The sequence below is a fragment of the Solanum stenotomum genome, chromosome 7 (assembly GCF_019186545.1).
Source record: "Solanum stenotomum isolate F172 chromosome 7, ASM1918654v1, whole genome shotgun sequence".
Taxonomy (NCBI): domain Eukaryota; kingdom Viridiplantae; phylum Streptophyta; class Magnoliopsida; order Solanales; family Solanaceae; genus Solanum; species Solanum stenotomum.
In genome coordinates, this window is record NC_064288.1 from 51327400 (window position 1) to 51346317 (window position 18918).

The following is an 18918-nucleotide window of genomic DNA, read 5'->3' on the forward strand; positions in this document are numbered from 1 at the left end:
TATTTTTTTGTGTGTGGACCTACATGGCTAATTAAATGAGTGGGCATCAATATTATTGCATATAATACAACATCGAATAGTGAAAATTTTGTCTTTGTTGCTTTAGGTTATGATGAACAAGTACTACTCTATCCTAGGCTTTGCTATTAGTAAAAATCAAAGAGTAGTACTAAAACATAGTAATACTAGCAGTGAAAATAAGTTTGTCCATATTTGTACAACAATGATACCATATTCAGTATAATTTTACGAGTGAAATCTGAGGAGGATGATGTGTACATAACCTTACTCCTGACTTGTGAGTAAAGATAGAGATATTGTTTTCGATAGATTTTGTCCAAATTTGTATTATGTAAGAAAAAAACTGACAAAAACCTACTCTTTTTGTACTACTTGCCATCTTGCTGGACTAATTATTTGATTTATGGAAAGTGACTCTATGCCAAGATTTGTGTATTGGTAAAGATATTTTAGTATTTTTCTACCTCAAAAAGATCAACATAGAATTTTGAGAATAACCTATTCAATTTTTTTTATATGAATTAGTTTTTATTTGTAAAATTAAATCTTTTCCTTTTAAAAAAATGAAAAATAAAATATTTCCATCACAAATATAAGTACTCAAACTTATCGTATACAACTCTCATTTATATGGTCCACACTGAAATGTGTAATTTTGTTGTGCTTGAAAAGCATTTGAGAACTACTAGATAGTTCTAGGTGCAACTTGCAAGTGGTCCACTCTCCACCTTTTTACATGCTTTTGTTTGAGGTATTTTTCCACTTACTGGCATCTCAAAATGCTATTAAGGCTCGATTATATTTGGATTTACATTAGAGATTTTTATAATACATATGCAAAATTTGAACCAAAACTAATAGGTTCGGATTAATGCACTACATTATTCCCCTCAAATTGGCAATCCTTAATCATTATCACTAATTCACCATGTTCGGGATTTCTCTCTTGTATCCTCTCGCAGAGATGAATTTAAAATTTAAATATTATATAGGATTATGACTAATCATAGTAGAGATTATTTAAAATTGAACATTCTATTTTTGAGTTCAAATTTTACATATCGACAACTCATTTGCTGGATTTACGTTTGTACTCTTTTCATAAATATATAAAATTTGAACTAAAATTATTGCGTCGGAATGCACCCAGAGGCCATGTACTAGTCAATTTATGATCAATATTTTCACATGAAGTATATTTGAAGTAAACTCAATAGAATAGTAGGTAGTAGTAAGAAAAAAGTTTCATAGGATTAAAAATGGAAGTACAAGTAGCATCAACTATCACATCTAATTACTGATCCAAAGCCCAAGGAGAATGCTGTTTGTAAGTTTACTAATACAGTCTCCACTGACTGATATCCAATTTACTCTACTCACTAATCTACTCCAGATATAGAGTTATTTGGCGTGAGATATAAGATATAATAATCTCATACACAAATTGTAAGTTTATTTTATTTTGTGTTTAGTTGAAAGTATTTGGAGTTCTAAAATTATTTATATCTTAGTGATAAGATTAGTTATCTCATATGCAAGGTGAAATAACTTATCTCAGGATAATTTATTTTGAGATAATTAATTTTTGAATAACTTGTTTTCAACCAAACGACCACTATACAATTCAAAATTAGGAATATATATTATTAGATATTTGGTCTCAATTTATATAATATTATCTGACTAATATATAATTAACAATTTTTTTTTTTATAAATCTAAAATAAATTTCAGAGATTCATTTAACTATAAACTACTCCTTTGTTTACTTTTATTTGTCAACCTTTTAAGAAATAATGAATGAAGTGCATATACAAATAGGAAAACTAAGCAAATGTCTCATAAATACCATTCAAATAATAAAATTTCACCTTAGAAATATTGTTGTGTGAATGAAGTGAAAAAATATGATGTATTTATTTAAATTGCAATAAAGATAAAAATATATTATGTGATTTTTGTCTATTTGTTTAATCTTAAACATGCTGGATTTTTATACCTATATTGATAAAAGGTAACTAGTAAAGTACTCTAGATTTGTTCAAATTGATCCGAACATCAATATTATTAAAAATGTTCATAGGAAAAAGTTATGTGGCTTAGCTAATTGTTGAGCACCCTAATTATCTTTTATAGTGAAATATTAAGCAAGTTACAATAATTACATAGTATAACGATAGTTTGGTGGTTTTATGATAGATAAGTATGGATATATTTATCAACATGGGTTGTGGTGTATTGGTGGGAGTGTTTCACCCTTAACCAGAGGTCTTAGGTTCGAGCTTTGGGTATGGAGAAAATCCTGTTAGGAGCTTTCCTCCGGATGGGCCCTGCAGAGCGCGATCTGATGGATATATTTATATACGCATGTATATAATTTTTTCACTATTCATATGCACAAACATATAGTGCATATATATATATATATATATATATATGGATATAATGTATTTCACTAAATCAAAATTGTATAAGTGCGAGTACAACATATTTCATTATTATTATGACTATCAGTACAATGTATTCCGTAGTTTTATGAAACCGAAAGGCTACTACGATTCATAATTAAGTAAGACCTCATTATTCTCATGAAGCTAGACGCAAATAACACTATTTATGGAATTTTCCCAAATTAACAAAAAAAAAGATAATTTTAGAGTGCTTATTAAGTTTTACACGCATTTCACGAACTGAAAATAGGCGCGTGGGCTAGTAAAGGTTAAAAAGGTAATTTCAAGGGAAGTAAAGTTCTGTTGTAGCCAAAAATGGAAGGCCCATGAATATACATTATACCTTAATGGGCTGGGCCCAAAATAAAACATCAATTTAAGGTCCTGTCACATCACTACTTTTTTTTTTTCTGAAAAAAATCAGACTTTTTTGTTTTTACATAAATTCTAAACATCAAGCATGAGAGGTCTCTTTATTGTTTTCTTTCCCCACACCAACAACCAAAAAAAATTTATTTTTTTGTAATTTTATGAGTGGAGTCTACGGTGGACAGTGTGTACGTAGGTTTTACCTCTATCTTGAGAATGTAGAGAGGTTATTTTAGATAAACCCTCCATATGACTTAAAATATAACTAGATATCAACAGAAGATGTGGTGCAACGAAGGAGATTGCTTCTTCCTTCTCAAGTTCGAGCCTTGTATATGGAAAGATCTTTGGTAGGGAGTGTGTCCCCCCTAATGAATGTGTCCCCCCTAATGAAGCCTTACATAGTGCTTCAATGTGAATTCCAGACACCGCATGAGAAATCAGATGACCTGTTTTGAAACCCCCCCCCCCTCCCCCCGCACATTTGATTTATATGCACTTTTTTTTTTTGTTGTATATATACCGATTTTGAATATGCGATGTCTGAAATTAGGTATTAATGAAGTTCATGTATTCCTACCAAAAGTTCAAACAAAAATAGTTGGCCTTGAGTCGTTTTCCCTTGAATTTATGTTATATATGACTAAAGTCTAATTATTTTTGTCTAACTTCAATAATTATGTCTGAACGTTGATTATATATCCATGAACTTCGGACAAAAATGACAAAAAGGTAGGCAATAAATTCTCAATAGGACATGTAAGAGTTGTGTTTATTATTTTCTTTCCCAACAAACAACAACCATAAGAGATTCATTAAAAATCTGTTAGTTTTTCCTATGTTTGCTATGGTAAATGGGCCTATGAGTTCACTTTGGGCTGACAAGAATCAGAATAGAAATGGTTCATGGGCTTTTCTCTTTTCTCCATTGGTCCAAAAGGGAAATCATTAAAGAAACATTCTCTCAACTTCTTTTTAAGAGATGTTTGTATATTGTATAAAAGAAGTATCTTTTGAAGTGTCATTTCTTGTGTTGTTTTTTTTGACTTGATAGTTGTTGTCTTTTGACAACTTTATTGTTTTTATAATATTCTTACATGTATGGGGAATTGATGTCTGAAAAAAGACATATTTCTATGTGTAAGTTATGTTCAATCAAATTATTATGTTGAATCCATAATTATATCAAATCGTCATGATTTTAAATTCATAAATAAAGAAGAGAATAATACGGTTATGAATTGTGACATGCAAATTATAACAAACTGATACGAATTCATGTTATGCTTGACCTGATTGTCTTGTTAGATTACTTATAAATCATGTCATGTTATCGTAATCTCAAAGTTACAGACAGAACAAGAGGAGCACATACTTTTGAGAGCGATGGTTTGCAAGTAATGACAAATCGATATGACTTAATGTTGATTTAACAGAAATGTCTTGAAGAATTTCTCACAAATCATATCAGATTAGTGTGAGTTTACTCGTAACTAGTAACAAAAAGTGTTGAATTAGCTCCGATATCTTACCAAATTAGAATGTCTTACTTCTGATAAGCTTTTACAACTTGTATTATTTAGTTGCCTTGGTGTGAGTTACTTGTAATCACTAATAAACAATGACACGTATCACTAATGAATTAAACATGATATCCTAGTAAATTGGCGTGACATATAATTAATTGTAATCCTTACAACCCAATTTCATTGAACTACTTCAATGCATTACAAAGATAACATAAAGTCAATAGAATGGATTCTACATATTGAAAATATATTTACGATCTTCAAAATTTTCAATGGAACCTAATATACAAGAACAACAAAAGAATACAAATATTATATACCTCAAAAATCACCTCATGTTTTGTTCTTACGTGGATAAGCAGAGATATACTAGTTAATTAGTTAACATAGCTATATTTTGTCTTAATTACAATTCGCAACTTACTTTTAGTTTTGTATGATTCACACGTTTGTATAGTTCTGAATTTGTATAACTTTTGTATAATATAATTTGTATAGCTTTTTAAAGTTCAGATGTTTGTGTTTGTATAAATTCATTATTTCGAGTTTATACGAAAATAGTTTAATTATACAAACGTACTTGAGATTTATACAAACTCACCGCGAATTATACAAATGAGTCAGCTTAAACTGTAGCTATAACTAGTAAATATGCAAACTATAGTTATGAAACATAATTGAGTTTATTATAGTGGCTATTTGTAAAAGTTTCCCAAAAAAGTATATAGTCTTGAACTTTTGATTTCGCTTTCTCCGGGGAAAATTTCAAGTTCGACAAATTCGAGGCCTTCATAACTTATTGGGCTTAGGCCTACTTGTAAATTATGGCCCAATCAAATGACTCGAAAGTCTCTAGATGGCTTGAAGTGTATGCAAAGCAGCATGCCACGTCAGTATACCCACAAACTATTAACACATGTTGGGCTATAATGGGCCATTGAATCACTAGGTCCATTATTGGCCCAAATTACCCTCATAACAGACACGACAACGCTCTTTTGACATCGTCATTTAACATGTATCGATCTTTTTTTTTTTAGAGAAATTTTTATAAATAGAAAAAGAGTAAATTTAATAAGTCTTCTGAACTATAATATACCTAATTATGCTTCATAATTATAGTTTCGTTTGTTATGGGTATTTTCGTTTATCAATATACAAACAAGGTAAGTATATACATATTTATACATTTATGAATTTTTTAAAACTTATACAAATCAAATGTAGCAACATGATAATTATTTACAATCTAGGGTAAACACATACAAATTCTGAATTTATATAGTTAGGAAAAAACTGGATTTATATAATTAGGAACCGAGTTATACAAATTTTGGATTTATTCAATTAGGAGCCAAATTATATAAATTCTTGATGTTTCCATGTAATTACGATAGTAAGTTAGTGGGGAATAATAATTTAATTATATTGTAGTTGTATTAACTAATTAAACTAATATATGTTTGCTTATCAGCGTAATCTCCCCCTCTTCCCCTTTTAATATGTATTTACAAGATATATAGTATTTGAAATTACATATGATTGAATTCAGATAAAATAGTTAAATTTTACTTATTGTTTTTCGAAGTACATAAATATGTTATTAAAGTTTAAGCAAAAATACTCAGGTTTAAACTATTTCACATTAACTTTTATACTCAAAAAAATGATACTCCTTAGAGCTGGGAATTCAGTATTCGGTTTGGGTTTCTCAAAAGTTGGATTTGCTAATTCGGTAATTGATAGTTAAAAGTAGATACCAAATATCAAATTTTAAATTTCGATTTGGTAATTCGGGAACACTAAATTAAACTTCGATTTGGTACGCAATTCGGTAATACCGTATTGAAGTTACAGTCAATTGTATTACAAAATTAATACTATTTCTTGAATCATTTCTATTTTTTATGTGGACGACGCACGATATAATAGAAGATCAACGAGCAAGAAGACACCAAGAAAAACAAATTGATACAACTAAAGACATGTATTTGGATTATTCATGCTCATTCTTTAACTTTCTCTTTGGACTTGTACTAATGAGTAATGTATATGTTGATATATGACCTTCATTAAATAAATAATTTGGTATTCGGAAAATTCTGAATATCAAATGGTACTAATGTCTCATACCAAACCTAAAACCGAATACCATAATTCTAAAATTTTACTCCCGAATACCATACTAAATATCGAATTATCAAATATCAAATAATTAAAAAATTCAATTCGATTCGATAATTCAATTTTCGATATTTTATACCCAGCCCTAATACTCCCTCTAGTTCATAACTCCATACTAATTAAGTCAATTGTTGGTAGATGACACACTGTAAAAAATATATTTAAGAACATCAATTAAATACCACTTTTCATTATTATCTCTTTTGCTTATTTCCAAATTAATATATTAGAAATAGTTAAGAACCTCACGAAATAAAAAGTAAATCTAAAAAAATAAATAATCTTAACATTTTCTTAAACGTTAAATAATTCACTTATTTTAAACTATAAATCATTTTTTAAATAATTCATTTATTATGAACTTGAGAAAATATACAAGATTCATTATATATCAATATGTACATTGATTGTATACCTATTATAAATTTTTTTTTGGCTGAACTATACTTATTATAAAAGTCCTCCTTTCATTTTAATTTGTTTTTTTTTAAAAAACAATCTCTTTCGAAAAAAAATAAAATCCCATAACAGTTGCTAGACGTTTCTAGTAAATGCTAGTATGAACCATTTTCTTTTTTTCCACTATAAATAAATATTCAGAGATCATCTTCATTGCTCTACTAATACATTTTGCGTCAAAGGTTTGATTTGTATATTTTTTGTTTAATTACTTGTTAATTTAGATTCTACTGTGTTTGAATTTGACCTGATTTTTGAAATNCCTATTATAATTTTTTTTTTTGCTGAACTATACTTATTATAAAAGTCCTCCTTTCATTTTAATTTGTTTTTTTTTTTAAAAACAATTTCTTTCGAAAAAAAATAAAATCAAAGGCCCATAACAGTTGCTAGACGTTTCTAGTAAATGCTAGTATGAACCATTTTATTTTTTTCCACTATAAATAAATATTCAGAGATCATCTTCATTGCTCTACTAATACATTTTGCGTCAAAGGTTTGATTTGTATATTTTTTGTTTAATTACTTGTTAATTTAGATTCTACTGTGTTTGAATTTGACCTGATTTTTGAAATTTTTGGGGATATTTGTAGATTTAGAAATCGATCGTTGATCGGAGAAATGGTGAAGTGTTATCCGACGGTGAGCGAAGAGTATCAGAAGGCAGTTGAAAAATGTAAGAGAAAGCTCAGAGGACTTATCGCCGAAAAGAATTGTGCTCCAATTATCCTAAGATTAGCGTAAGCTTTCTTTCTCTCTTTCTATGTGCTTGTGTTTATTGATTCCTATGTTTCGTAGGCGGATTCAGAATTTAAACTCGAACTTGTTTGGCAGAAAAAAATCCATGTATTAACTAGTTGTGTTTTCCAGAATTTGGAACCTATAAATTTAAAATTCTAGCTCTGCCTCGAGCCTCACATAGGTAAATTGTGTTTTCTACAATCTGGAAATCATAAATTTCGAATTTTAACTCTGCCTAGTAATCAACTACGGCATATTTGAATGTGCTATGTACGAATTTCGATGATAAGAGATTAGTAATATGAAGAATAAGACAAGTAAAACGTTGTTGGGAATGATACTAGAGTACAATATTGATAGAAGACTAGAATTACAAAGTACTCTCTCTGTCCAATAATAGTCAAATTCACTATTGATTTGACACACCCTTAAGAAACTATAAATATAAGATTTTTATCATATCACCCTTTAAATATAATAAATACAAGATAGAAAAATGTAATAGAGAAATAATTATAATTAATGATAAGGGTAAATTAGGAACTAAATGTAAAATTATCCATAAATTTCATAAAATGGACAAGTATTGTTGGACATCTATTTTTAGTATAGTGGACAAGTATTGTTGGACGAAGGGAGTAGTAAATACTCCCTCTGTTCCTAATTACTTGTCCATATTTTCCTTTTAAGTTGTTCCTAATTACTTGTCTATTTTGACAAATCAAGAAAGGACAAGTTTTTTTTACCAATTATATCCTCAATTAATTACTTTGAAAAAGGTAAAACTTCTTGAAAATTTTAAGGTTTTAATTCATCAACTTCATAATTAATAGAGGTAAAATGGTAAACTTACTATGTCAATTATTGTTTTCTTAATACGTGTGCCAATACAAAAGTTGACAAGTAATTAGGGACAGAGGGAGTAACTTATTACAAATATTGTGTTGTGGGCTTGTGTCAAGCCACTGCCTTGAAAGCAATTTCGGTCCAACTCTGGTGCAAATCGTTGTAATCGGTTTCTCTTTGAAGTTCCACCGTTACTCTCAAACACGTGCCCTCATGGCTGAAAGTGGTGTCATATAATATAAAATATTATAAAAAGAAGAAAGGAGGAAGATGTTTTCTTTTGTTTTTGGTGGTGTCATATAACATTCACAAAAGGCTGCTTATATAGGATATTTCAAGAGGAGTTATAGTAAATACAAGAGTTAATTTTGAGACACGCATTGTGAATGTAAATGACATTAAATGCCATTACATCACATTCCACAGAAACTCTTCTTTTGTTTTGGAACGGAAATGTTCTCCTCTTTGTAACGTACTTTGCTTTGTGTTCTTTGCATTACACAAAATGAATAAAGGTAGAAATAATTTAACATATGTATCAGCAGATTAAAATACTAATATGTAAAAACGGTTACATTGTCAATGTTTATAAGTTCCCTAACATCAACTGGAGACTGGAGTGATGCATAATGTTACTGTCGATATATATAAGTTAAATCCATTAAAAATTTAGGTATGTACAAACTCATAAATTTAAGCCCAACGGAAATGTTACAATATCTGTTCATTTACATGTACAAATGGTCTTGGTATAGAGGTTTTTGGGTACAGTACTAGTCAGTACTAGAGTCAGAATATTTACTAAGGGTGCTCAAAATATAAGTAGGTAAACACACGAAGAAACCAATGGGATTCAAAATCTACTATATATACATAAAAGTTAATTTTGATCTTATATATATAGTCTTCAACCATGAACCCCCTTGCGGTAGTCTAGCTCAGTCCCTGGTACTAGTCGTTATGCGCTTTGTTCTCCAGAATTTAACTGTGTGGACGCTGAAGTCCAAAGTTGACACAAAACAAAAAAGGTTCGAGTAAATTGTTAAGAATTCTTTACATGATGAATGCCTTAAGTGTTGGATTACTTGGGTTTCAGATGGCATTCAGCAGGGACATATGATGTCAAAACCAAAACTGGTGGTCCATTTGGAACAATCAGGCACCCTGATGAACTTAAACATGGAGCTAACAATGGTCTTGACATTGCTGTTCGACTTTTGGAGCCGATCAAGGAGCAATTCCCAATCCTCTCCTACGCTGACTTTTATCAGGTATAGAAGTTCTAAGGCAATTTAAGCCTCGGGACAAAATCATTTCTTATTGTGTGACTTCATCTAACTGTTGCCTTTCTTGGTTACAAACTGAAGTTGGCTGGAGTAGTTGCTGTTGAAGTTACGGGAGGCCCCGATATTCCTTTTCATCCTGGGAGACAGGTATTTAGTAACATGAATTTTCATTTCTCGCCTCGAAAGAATGTTCGTCTGTATATTAAAAGTGTGTTACTTACGTACCAATCTGTCTCTTGCTTGATAGCCAATTCGAAGATGTAATACATGGTTTCATCTATTTCCGTGTGTTTGTAGTTTACTATTCACTAAAAAAAATTTACTTCTAAAATTTTCAGTATTACTGATAGAAGTGCTCTGCCTATTACTTCTCTTCAGTGTCCTTTTTCCTGTTCGTATTAGTTGTCATATTTTCTTCACTGCCATTTTTCCTTTTCATTACTACTTTGTTTTGCTTCACTTGAGCCGAGGGTCTCTCAGAAACAACCTCTCTTCCTACGTATACTAAAATTATAGCTCCATCCAATATTACACCATCTTCACTAGATTGACATGAAAAATAGTCTTTTTTGGGGATTGTGTACATAGTCGTCGTCTTTCTAAAGAAACGGTTTATTGAATTTATGGCATGTAAGAAAGCTGAACTTTTAGGACTTGAACTATAGGAACTTGATCACTAGGATTAGCTCCTTGTTGTCAAGAAGATTATATTACAATGCAATATTGATTGTGAAATATCAGGAAAATATTGGCAACTTAGAACTTCTTCAGTAAAAATTACAATCGTTGTTTACTTTCCAGGACAAGATAGAACCACCTCCAGAAGGCCGCTTGCCTGACGCCAACAAAGGTTACTGCTTGCTTCTTTTACTCTTTAAGTAGACGAAGTAGCTCAAACTACACAGTCTCTCTGAAAAATCGTGCTGCGTTTTTTTCGTTTTCTTCAGGCTCAGATCATCTGAGGGAGGTTTTTGGACACATGGGATTGAGTGATAAAGACATTGTTGCTTTATCTGGTGGTCACACTCTGGTAAGTACACAAAAAGAATCGATATAATATTGCACTTACTCTTTGAAAATGGTGCCTTTAGAATGTACATTTCCGTTGTATTTTATTCAGTATCATGGTTTCTTGATTCTTTAATCAGGGAAGGTGCCACAAAGAACGCTCGGGATTTGAGGGAGCATGGACCAACAACCCTCTGATATTTGACAATTCCTATTTCAAGTAAGTTTACGCCTCTATAGAGATTCCTAATTAACTTTGCCTCCTGAATAGAAGTTTGCTCTTTCTAAATGCGTAAGCATTTACATGAGATTGTCACACACTTCAACAACTTGTAATAATGGTATAACTCGTACGCTTATGATGTAACTTTTTTTTGAATGTCAGGGAACTCCTGAGTGGAGAGAAAGAAGGTCTTCTCCAGCTACCATCAGACAAAGCACTCTTAGAAGATCCAGTATTCCGTCCTCTCGTTGAAAAATATGCTGCAGTATGTAGACTACATTCTGATTGTTCTTTCAAGACCATATTTACGTACCATTTTCTGGCGTAGACATACTTGAGTGCGATAAATTGGAAGTTGAATGATCATTTGTAAAATTAACTTTGCATAACATTTATATGATGATCCTCTTTGTCTAATCTACAGGATGAAGATGCATTCTTTGCTGATTATGCTGAAGCTCATTTGAAGCTCTCGGAGCTTGGGTAAGTTATCTTTATTCTACATCCCTCGCTATCTAGCCATATCCATCGTTAAATAGGATCAGCGACTAATTCTGCTGTTTATCAAATACTTATTCATAGGAACTTACTATAGTTATTAATGTATAAGTGACATAAGTTGTCTAAATATGTTTTATATCGACAGTATATAGAACTTAAACTCGGTTGTTTTTCGTGCACTCAAATTCAGATTTGCAGATGCTGAGTAAGGTGCGGTGAGAAAGGTGTTTCAATAATCTCTGGAGAGATCAATCTGGTTCTTCCAATTTTTCATTTGTACTACTTATGTATTTAAAACTTTAAAGGTCTAAAGACCAACTTTTCATATATTATATGATTGAGGAAATATATTGTCTGGCTATGAGTCTTGTAATCATGCAACTTTTGTGTCTTTATGTTTGTTACTAGTATATACTATATATTATGGAATGGTAAAATAATTTGTTATATTTTTCAAAAATCCTTCTGATTCACGGTCCTTTTGCATAATTGCAGGAGTGATTTTTGTGATTCATCTTCATTGGGTATCTTCTAATTGCATTTTTTCTTGTTTTTATGAAGATTATATCTGTATACATATATATGTTTCATCTATTTTCATAGGATTTTCGATTGGAGATTTTTTTCATTATAATGGCAAAAATCAGTATTTCGATATACATTTATTTGATGAATTGTTGGATGAATTTCCTTCGTTGATTCCAATAGCAGTAAAAAAAAGTAGTACAACAAGAATAGGAGGAAAAAGAGATTGAGGTTTAGTTGTACAACAAAAACAGGAGGAAAAATTAACAAGTTTTATTCATATGTATATAGCTGTAAAAAAAAGAGAGTAAAGAGTAGTACAATGTGAATTGTGGGATTTTTAAGTTTTTATACAGTGAAATAATTATACATTTGGATACTTGTATTGTATTGTATTCCATTGTCTTTTTTTTTTTGAATTGCCCAATTGTATTGAAATATCATCACAAGTTGAAAGGTTGATTAGGGTATATAAGTATATTTGAATACTCACATTGTGTTATGTTCTATTTTTCTTATTTTTGGGTTGTTCAATGTATCTAATTTTTGTTTAACAACAAGGGTATTCATATGTATATTATATAGATGTATTCATAAGGTAAATGTATTTAAATTGTTGTGCTCGTATGCTAAACTGATATACTTTACCAAGTTTGATATATTAATTAATACATTAAGTTCTATGATGGTTTGTATCCTAGATATATTAATACATTAAGTTATATAAATCATTGTATCCATTTGAAATTAAAGTAGTCATATGCTAACTGTAAAAATAATACATTTTTCTTAGTAGGAAATCAGATTTTATGTCGTGAATCATCCGATTGAAGCGCCGCATATGTAGATTTATAGAAATCAAAATTACCGTATAAGTTATGCTTGTCATGGAGTTCACCTATTTAAAATCGAAAGAAATAAGATTCATTCACAAATACAATCAATTCATAAATATAATAAATAAATTTAACTAAACAAAATTTTATGAATACCTTTATGACGCCTGAATAAGAACAATGGTGTAAAATGTATCGCAACATTTTTGTTTATTTAATTGGAATCTGAGTGGATATGTTTTCAATAGGTAATTAAATATTAGTTGGTAATTTAATAATGGAAAGTTGAGAGTCTTAAGGAAGTAATTAAAGGGTTGTCTGTCATATAGTAACATAAATTACCTTATTTAGTGAATTAGAATTGTAATTGTATTACTATATAAATAATAATAATAATAAAAGTTATACAAAAATACAGCTAGATATAGATATAAACTGTAGTCATTTTTGATAAATATCATACTTATAGCTATTAAAATTCAATAACCCTATAAAGTATAAATTATAGGAACCACATACTATAAGTACTAAATAACATCCTATCCCTTCTAGTTTTTTATTTACCAAAAATTTCTTAAAAATGATGTTTGCGGGATACATAGCGTTGTGCACGGGATACATTAGGTTTGATACATTCCACATAACGGGATACATATCATTGTGCACGAGATACATAGGTAAATAAATGATTTTTGGAAATTTTAAAATAAGTAGGAATAAATAGATATTAAAGTAAGTAAATGAGTGTAGTTAAGTAATTTGTCATTGGTGTTATAGATAAGGATTTAAAGAGAATATATAGGGGATGCCAAATGGCAAAACCTAAACCATTTATGTGTTTGAATATAATGATGAAGTGAAGTTTAATTGTGAAGAGAAGAGGAAGTGATGGCTATTGATTGCAAATTTGTTCCATACTTGAGCTGCAGACCTAATAAAGAGATAGTGTTTCGATTCCGTGCAACTGAAAAGGTTACCAAATTCAAGCTCTCACCTGCCAGGTTTCCTTTTTTAATATCTTCTTCATCTTCACTTTGGTTCCGGCCGACAGCCATCTCTGCCGCCGCCTATAAGAAAGATGTGGAGGAGTCTGAGGATACCTTCAGATTAACTTACTTGGAGGTACATTTTCTATATATCTTCATCCATCCGGAGTATTATTTATTTATTTATTTATTTATTTATTATTTAGGGGAATAGTTGGTTGTGGGAAGTGGGAGGAATCAAAATTCTGGTTGATCCAATCTTGGTGGGTAACTTGGATTTTGGAATTCCTTGGTTATATGATGCTGCCAAAAAAGTTGTCAAGAATTTTCAGGTACTAATTGTATCTATCACCTATTATTGTTATTATTATTATATCTTCATCTTCATATTTCTTATGTATGTGCAGATTGATGACCTTCCATTAATACACTGCTTACTCATTACACAAAGCCTTGATGATCATTGTCATCTCAACACATTAAAGCCTCTCTCCCGCAAGTTCCCAAACCTCACTGTTATAGCTACTCCAAATGCTAAGACACTGCTCGATCCTCTTTTCACCAATGTGAGTTAATTAGCTTTTTTTCATAATAATTATTATGACAAAATCCTTCATATTAAAGCTATTTGTAACTAGCTGTCTTTTTGCTAAAAATGGTATTTTTCACTTGGACTACAATAGAAAAAAGACTGGTCAAGCTTGCTAGATAAAGGATAAAGGAATGAATGTCTCCTCAATTCCTCGTGTATCAGGAGGAACTCTATAAATGCTTCGGTTTGAGACAGAATGCACAAGACTTCTTTTCATGAATTATATGATGGTTAATCAGTTTCACAAAAACAGAATGTGAACATTCAATAAAGTTTATGATTTTACAAAGGAATATCTCCTCTTATGTTACTTATAATCTGATTGGTGTTCAGTCTTCTTTTCCTTATTTACTTGTCATTTCTAAAGAAGGGGAGATGATTTTGGAAAATCTTGAGTAACAAATATATGATGGGGATAGGTTTGGGTGACAAAATATTAAGTTCAAAATGCTTTACATAATGAGTTAACACTTGTGTAAAATCATCATGCGTAAAAGGAATTCCAGACTCTTAATGAACTTTCAGGTCATCTACTTGGAACCTGGCCAGGATTCTGAGATTGAAGTGAGCAATGGCTTCCAGGTTAAAATTGAGGCTACTGCAGGGCCAGTTCTTGGACCTCCTTGGAAGCGACCTGAGAATGGGTAGATTTGATTACACATTATCGTTCGTTCCACTCTCTGTTACTTTGCACTCAACTCTTGTAATAATGTTTTCCCAGATATCTTGTCACTTCTCCAAAAGGTGCTCTTACTCTCTACTATGAACCCCACTGTGTCTATAACAAGACCTTCTTAGAGAAAGACAAGGCAGACATTGTTATCACTCCTGTCATAAAGCAACTTCTACCAAATTTTACATTGGTTTCCGGACAAGAAGATGCAGTTCAACTTGCAAAATGCCTTTCTGCCAAGTATGTAATGTTGGCTTGTGAGTTGAAGTTGAGAAATTCTCATGTGCCTTTAATTTTATTTTTATTAATTTCTCCAGAAACAATGAAATTAATCCAGTAAGTAATTATGCTTTACTTTTATAGGTTTGTTGTGCCGATGAAGAATGGTGACCTCGACAGCAAAGGGCTTCTCGCTAGTATTGTAAAATCTGAAGGAACAATTGAATCATTCAAGGTACTTTATTCATCCTATGCATATTTAGCTGTGTTATCCATTAATCATCAAGGGTGAGTTAGACATTATGTGTTTTCTTTTCCTAGCTTGGAATTACTTCATCTTACAGAAACTTCACTGCTGGCTTTGCAACTTGTTTCTTTGTGGCAGCAACTTTTGTCAAAGGAACTACCAGATGCAAAGGTACTAGAACCTACTCCTGGAGAACCATTGGATATCTCAATAGCTGTACACGGACAATAAGAGGAGTCATGTTTATCTTCAATTATTTTTTTGAACTTAAAAGTATCAAACACCTAAAATATAAGCAAATGCTAGAGATATGTATGTAAATAATAAGTCTTTTTATTTGTTGTTAATTTCATAAACAAAACAATAGAGACATCATACAGTGGAACTGTTGCAATTAGTACGAATTTTTCATCTTGCTTCTTTTTTAACAACATGGATATATACAGTGGAACTGTTGCAGCCACTAATCAACAAATTGCTGAGAAACAAGGGATTTCTATTGTTTCGAACCCATTTCAGGAATTGTATAGTTGATGAACAAGACATGTTTTGAACCGATTTGACAAAATGGATAGTTGATGAACAACACACTATTCAAAACTATTCGAGCAGCTGAATAGTTGAAGAAAATAGGAGTCCGGAGCTTAAAGACAAAAAAAAATTGACAAAAATTTTAGAAGGGCACATCAAATTTTTTTTTAACCAAAAGGGAAAAATGCTCCTGACGTAGCGATTTTGTTTTCACGCCATTACACCGTTAAAAGATAAAAAACGCTGACGTACCAGCGATTTTGACCAAAAAAAATATTTTTAAAATTAAAATTAGATTGAAAATCATTCCATATGTAGCAATTTTAGTAAAAAAAATTTTAAAATCCTGCCAAGGCAGCGATTTAAAAAAATAAATTTTTTTACTAAAATCGCTGCCAAGGCAATGATTTTAATACAATTTTTTTAAAAAAGAAGGCAGCGATTTCAGTAAACAAATGTTTTTTTAAAATTATTTTTTTAAAATCGCTTTGGCAGCGATTTTTTTTTTAAATCGTATTTTTTTTTCAAATCACTGACAAGCAGCGAAATTTCTTTTCAATTTTTTTTTAATTGTTCAAATATTCACATGTCATATTAAAAAAAAATCCGACTCACATGCATGCCTAAAAGATAGAAAAGTTCACACGTTTCATTTAAAACTTTCTTATAAATTGGTTGAAGTATAGTTAACTCTCCCTTCAAACTTTTTCTATAAATTGGTGAAATTATAATTTTCAGTCGGTAACTCTCCCTTCAAATTGTTTCAAAAGTCTTTCCTCTATAAGGTAAGTTTTGATTTATTTTATTTCAATTTTAATAATTAATTTTTAACTTTTATAACGTATTGTGAACATATTCGTCTTTAAATAATTATAGTAACATTAACACTTATTTTTATATTTTGCATATAGATATGCATCCATCAAATATGTACGTACATCCTGGTCCAGTAGAGTATGATGTATTAAAATTCAAGTTCATCATCATTCTAAAGGAATTTGGAACGGTAGCTTAAGAAAAGAGAATTCTTGCTTATATACGTGTCGCGGTGATGTTGAATCTTGAATGTTGGCAACATATAAAAAATCATCCAATACATCCTCGCATTCGTCAGTATTTTGAAAATTGTAGGTTTAAAGGAATTCTTGATGTAGGATGTGTGTCGTATGACTCCGGATTAATTTCTGCTTTAATTGAAAGGTGGCGCTCAGAATGCATACCTTTCACATGCGAACTGGCGAGACTACCATAATTTACAATATGTAGAAATTTTGTTCGGAATGGTAATATATGGTAGTCATATAGTTTTAAATGGCGCTGATACTTTAGGAGTCTTGGGTAGATAAAAAATGATGTTTGAATTAACGGGATAGTTACTAGATAATGATTGTTTTTCTGGTGTTAGTAGATTGTTAACATATAAATTAATGGGAAAATGCATAAGTACCTCCCCAGCCTATGCTCGAAATCCCAGAGACACACCTAACCTTTACTAAGGTCCTATTACCCCCCCGAACTTAACTTATCTATAATATTTTACCCCTTTTCGGCCTACGTGACACTATCCTTGAAAAAAATGTCAACATGCGTTGGGCCCACAAGATAGTGTCACATAGGCCAAAAAGGGGTAGAATATTACATATAAAATAAGTTCGAGGGGGTAATAGGACCTTAGTAAATGTTAGGTGTGTCTCTGGGATTTCGGGTATAGGTTGGGGGGGTACTTATGCATTTTCCCTAAATTAATTGAGCATATTGAGGATTTAGATGATATTACTGATCATTCAATTGAGCATGAGGTGCAACAAAAGTTTAGATTATATTTATTATGATTATGTGGTGGGTCAATATAATCCTAATGTAACTTTTTGACCATGAGACCAGGGCCGGCTCTATGCTTGCAAAAATAAGGCCTTTGCCTTAGGCCCCCAAATTTCGGGGGCCCCAAATTTTTGTGAAGAATAAATTATGTGTTAAAATTTTTATAGAAAAATTAATTATTTATGATAAAAAGTATAATTTTTTTTAAAATAAATTATTTTATCCACTTTAACATCTTTTGTACTTTGTTAAAAATAAGAATTAACAGTGAAAAGTGTTGAACAAAGTGAATTACGAATTCTTTTTTATTTCTTTTTAAATTTTAGTTTCAAGCATTACTCTAAGCATATTAAAATGAGATATACCAAGTCATCAATTTTTTGAGTCAAATTCTATGATTCTAAACTTCTAACTCTTATCTTTATTTAATATTTATCAACTTATTACTTATATCATTATGTTAACAATGAATATAATAATTGTCTCACTTAAAGGATGTTTTTCAATGTTGTGTTGATAAAATCTTACCTAAAACTAGTAACTCAAAAAACAATATTAAGTACTAATAATTTTCATCTTAATAGTGTAATTTTTTTTTTTGAATAAATACGTATATGAAGTGTATTTATATTTTAGGCCACGAATTGAAATTTCGCTTTAGGCCCCCAATTACGTTGAGCCGCCCCTGCATGAGACTATAAGAAAATATAAAAAGATGACTTTAGTCTAAAGTAATCTTGTGAATTGTCTTTTTATATTGTCCAATTCTCAATGTCTAATTATTGCTTCTTTAATTTCTAGTACCAATAATACTCCAATTCTCAATTCCTCCAAGCACTACTCATACACAATTTTTTGAAATATATATTTT

At 30.6% G+C, this 18918-nt stretch overlaps 2 protein-coding genes across 3 annotated transcripts; both read left to right on the forward strand.

The window, feature by feature from the left end:
• Positions 1-7174: 7174 nt before the first annotated feature.
• On the forward strand, positions 7175-12066 carry LOC125871593 (L-ascorbate peroxidase 2, cytosolic). Of its 2 annotated transcripts, none has more exons than XM_049552224.1 (10): positions 7175-7194; positions 7606-7752; positions 9696-9870; positions 9967-10032; positions 10687-10735; positions 10833-10915; positions 11034-11113; positions 11279-11381; positions 11541-11599; positions 11808-12066. In XM_049552224.1, the coding sequence occupies exons 2-10, from the start codon at positions 7634-7636 to the stop codon at positions 11824-11826; spliced, it is 753 nt and encodes a 250-aa protein (XP_049408181.1). In that variant the 5' UTR covers positions 7175-7194; positions 7606-7633; the 3' UTR covers positions 11827-12066. The 2 variants fall into 2 exon arrangements, with proteins under 2 accessions (XP_049408181.1, XP_049408182.1); XM_049552225.1 differs by lacking the exon at positions 7175-7194 and adding an exon at positions 7490-7508.
• Positions 12067-13743: 1677 nt separating this feature from the next.
• Positions 13744-16089, forward strand: LOC125870778 (uncharacterized). The gene is made up of 7 exons (XM_049551289.1): positions 13744-14100; positions 14171-14296; positions 14372-14530; positions 15082-15200; positions 15278-15469; positions 15593-15683; positions 15834-16089. Exons 1-7 carry the CDS (start codon positions 13867-13869, stop codon positions 15924-15926), a joined length of 1014 nt encoding a protein of 337 aa, XP_049407246.1. The 5' UTR covers positions 13744-13866; the 3' UTR covers positions 15927-16089.
• Positions 16090-18918: the final 2829 nt, after the last annotated feature.

Excerpts from the sequence above, each read along its gene's own strand:
- LOC125871593 (XM_049552224.1), top strand. The coding sequence starts at position 7,634 with ATGGTGAAGTGTTATCCGACGGTGAGCGAAGAGTATCAGAAGGCAGTT. Across the intron at positions 7,753-9,695 it reads CCAATTATCCTAAGATTAGC|ATGGCATTCAGCAGGGACAT; the intron begins GTAAGCTTTCTT and ends CTTGGGTTTCAG. Across the intron at positions 9,871-9,966 it reads CCTACGCTGACTTTTATCAG|TTGGCTGGAGTAGTTGCTGT; the intron begins GTATAGAAGTTC and ends TACAAACTGAAG.
- LOC125870778 (XM_049551289.1), top strand. The coding sequence starts at position 13,867 with ATGGCTATTGATTGCAAATTTGTTCCATACTTGAGCTGCAGACCTAAT. Across the intron at positions 14,531-15,081 it reads TCGATCCTCTTTTCACCAAT|GTCATCTACTTGGAACCTGG; the intron begins GTGAGTTAATTA and ends ATGAACTTTCAG. Across the intron at positions 15,201-15,277 it reads TGGAAGCGACCTGAGAATGG|ATATCTTGTCACTTCTCCAA; the intron begins GTAGATTTGATT and ends ATGTTTTCCCAG.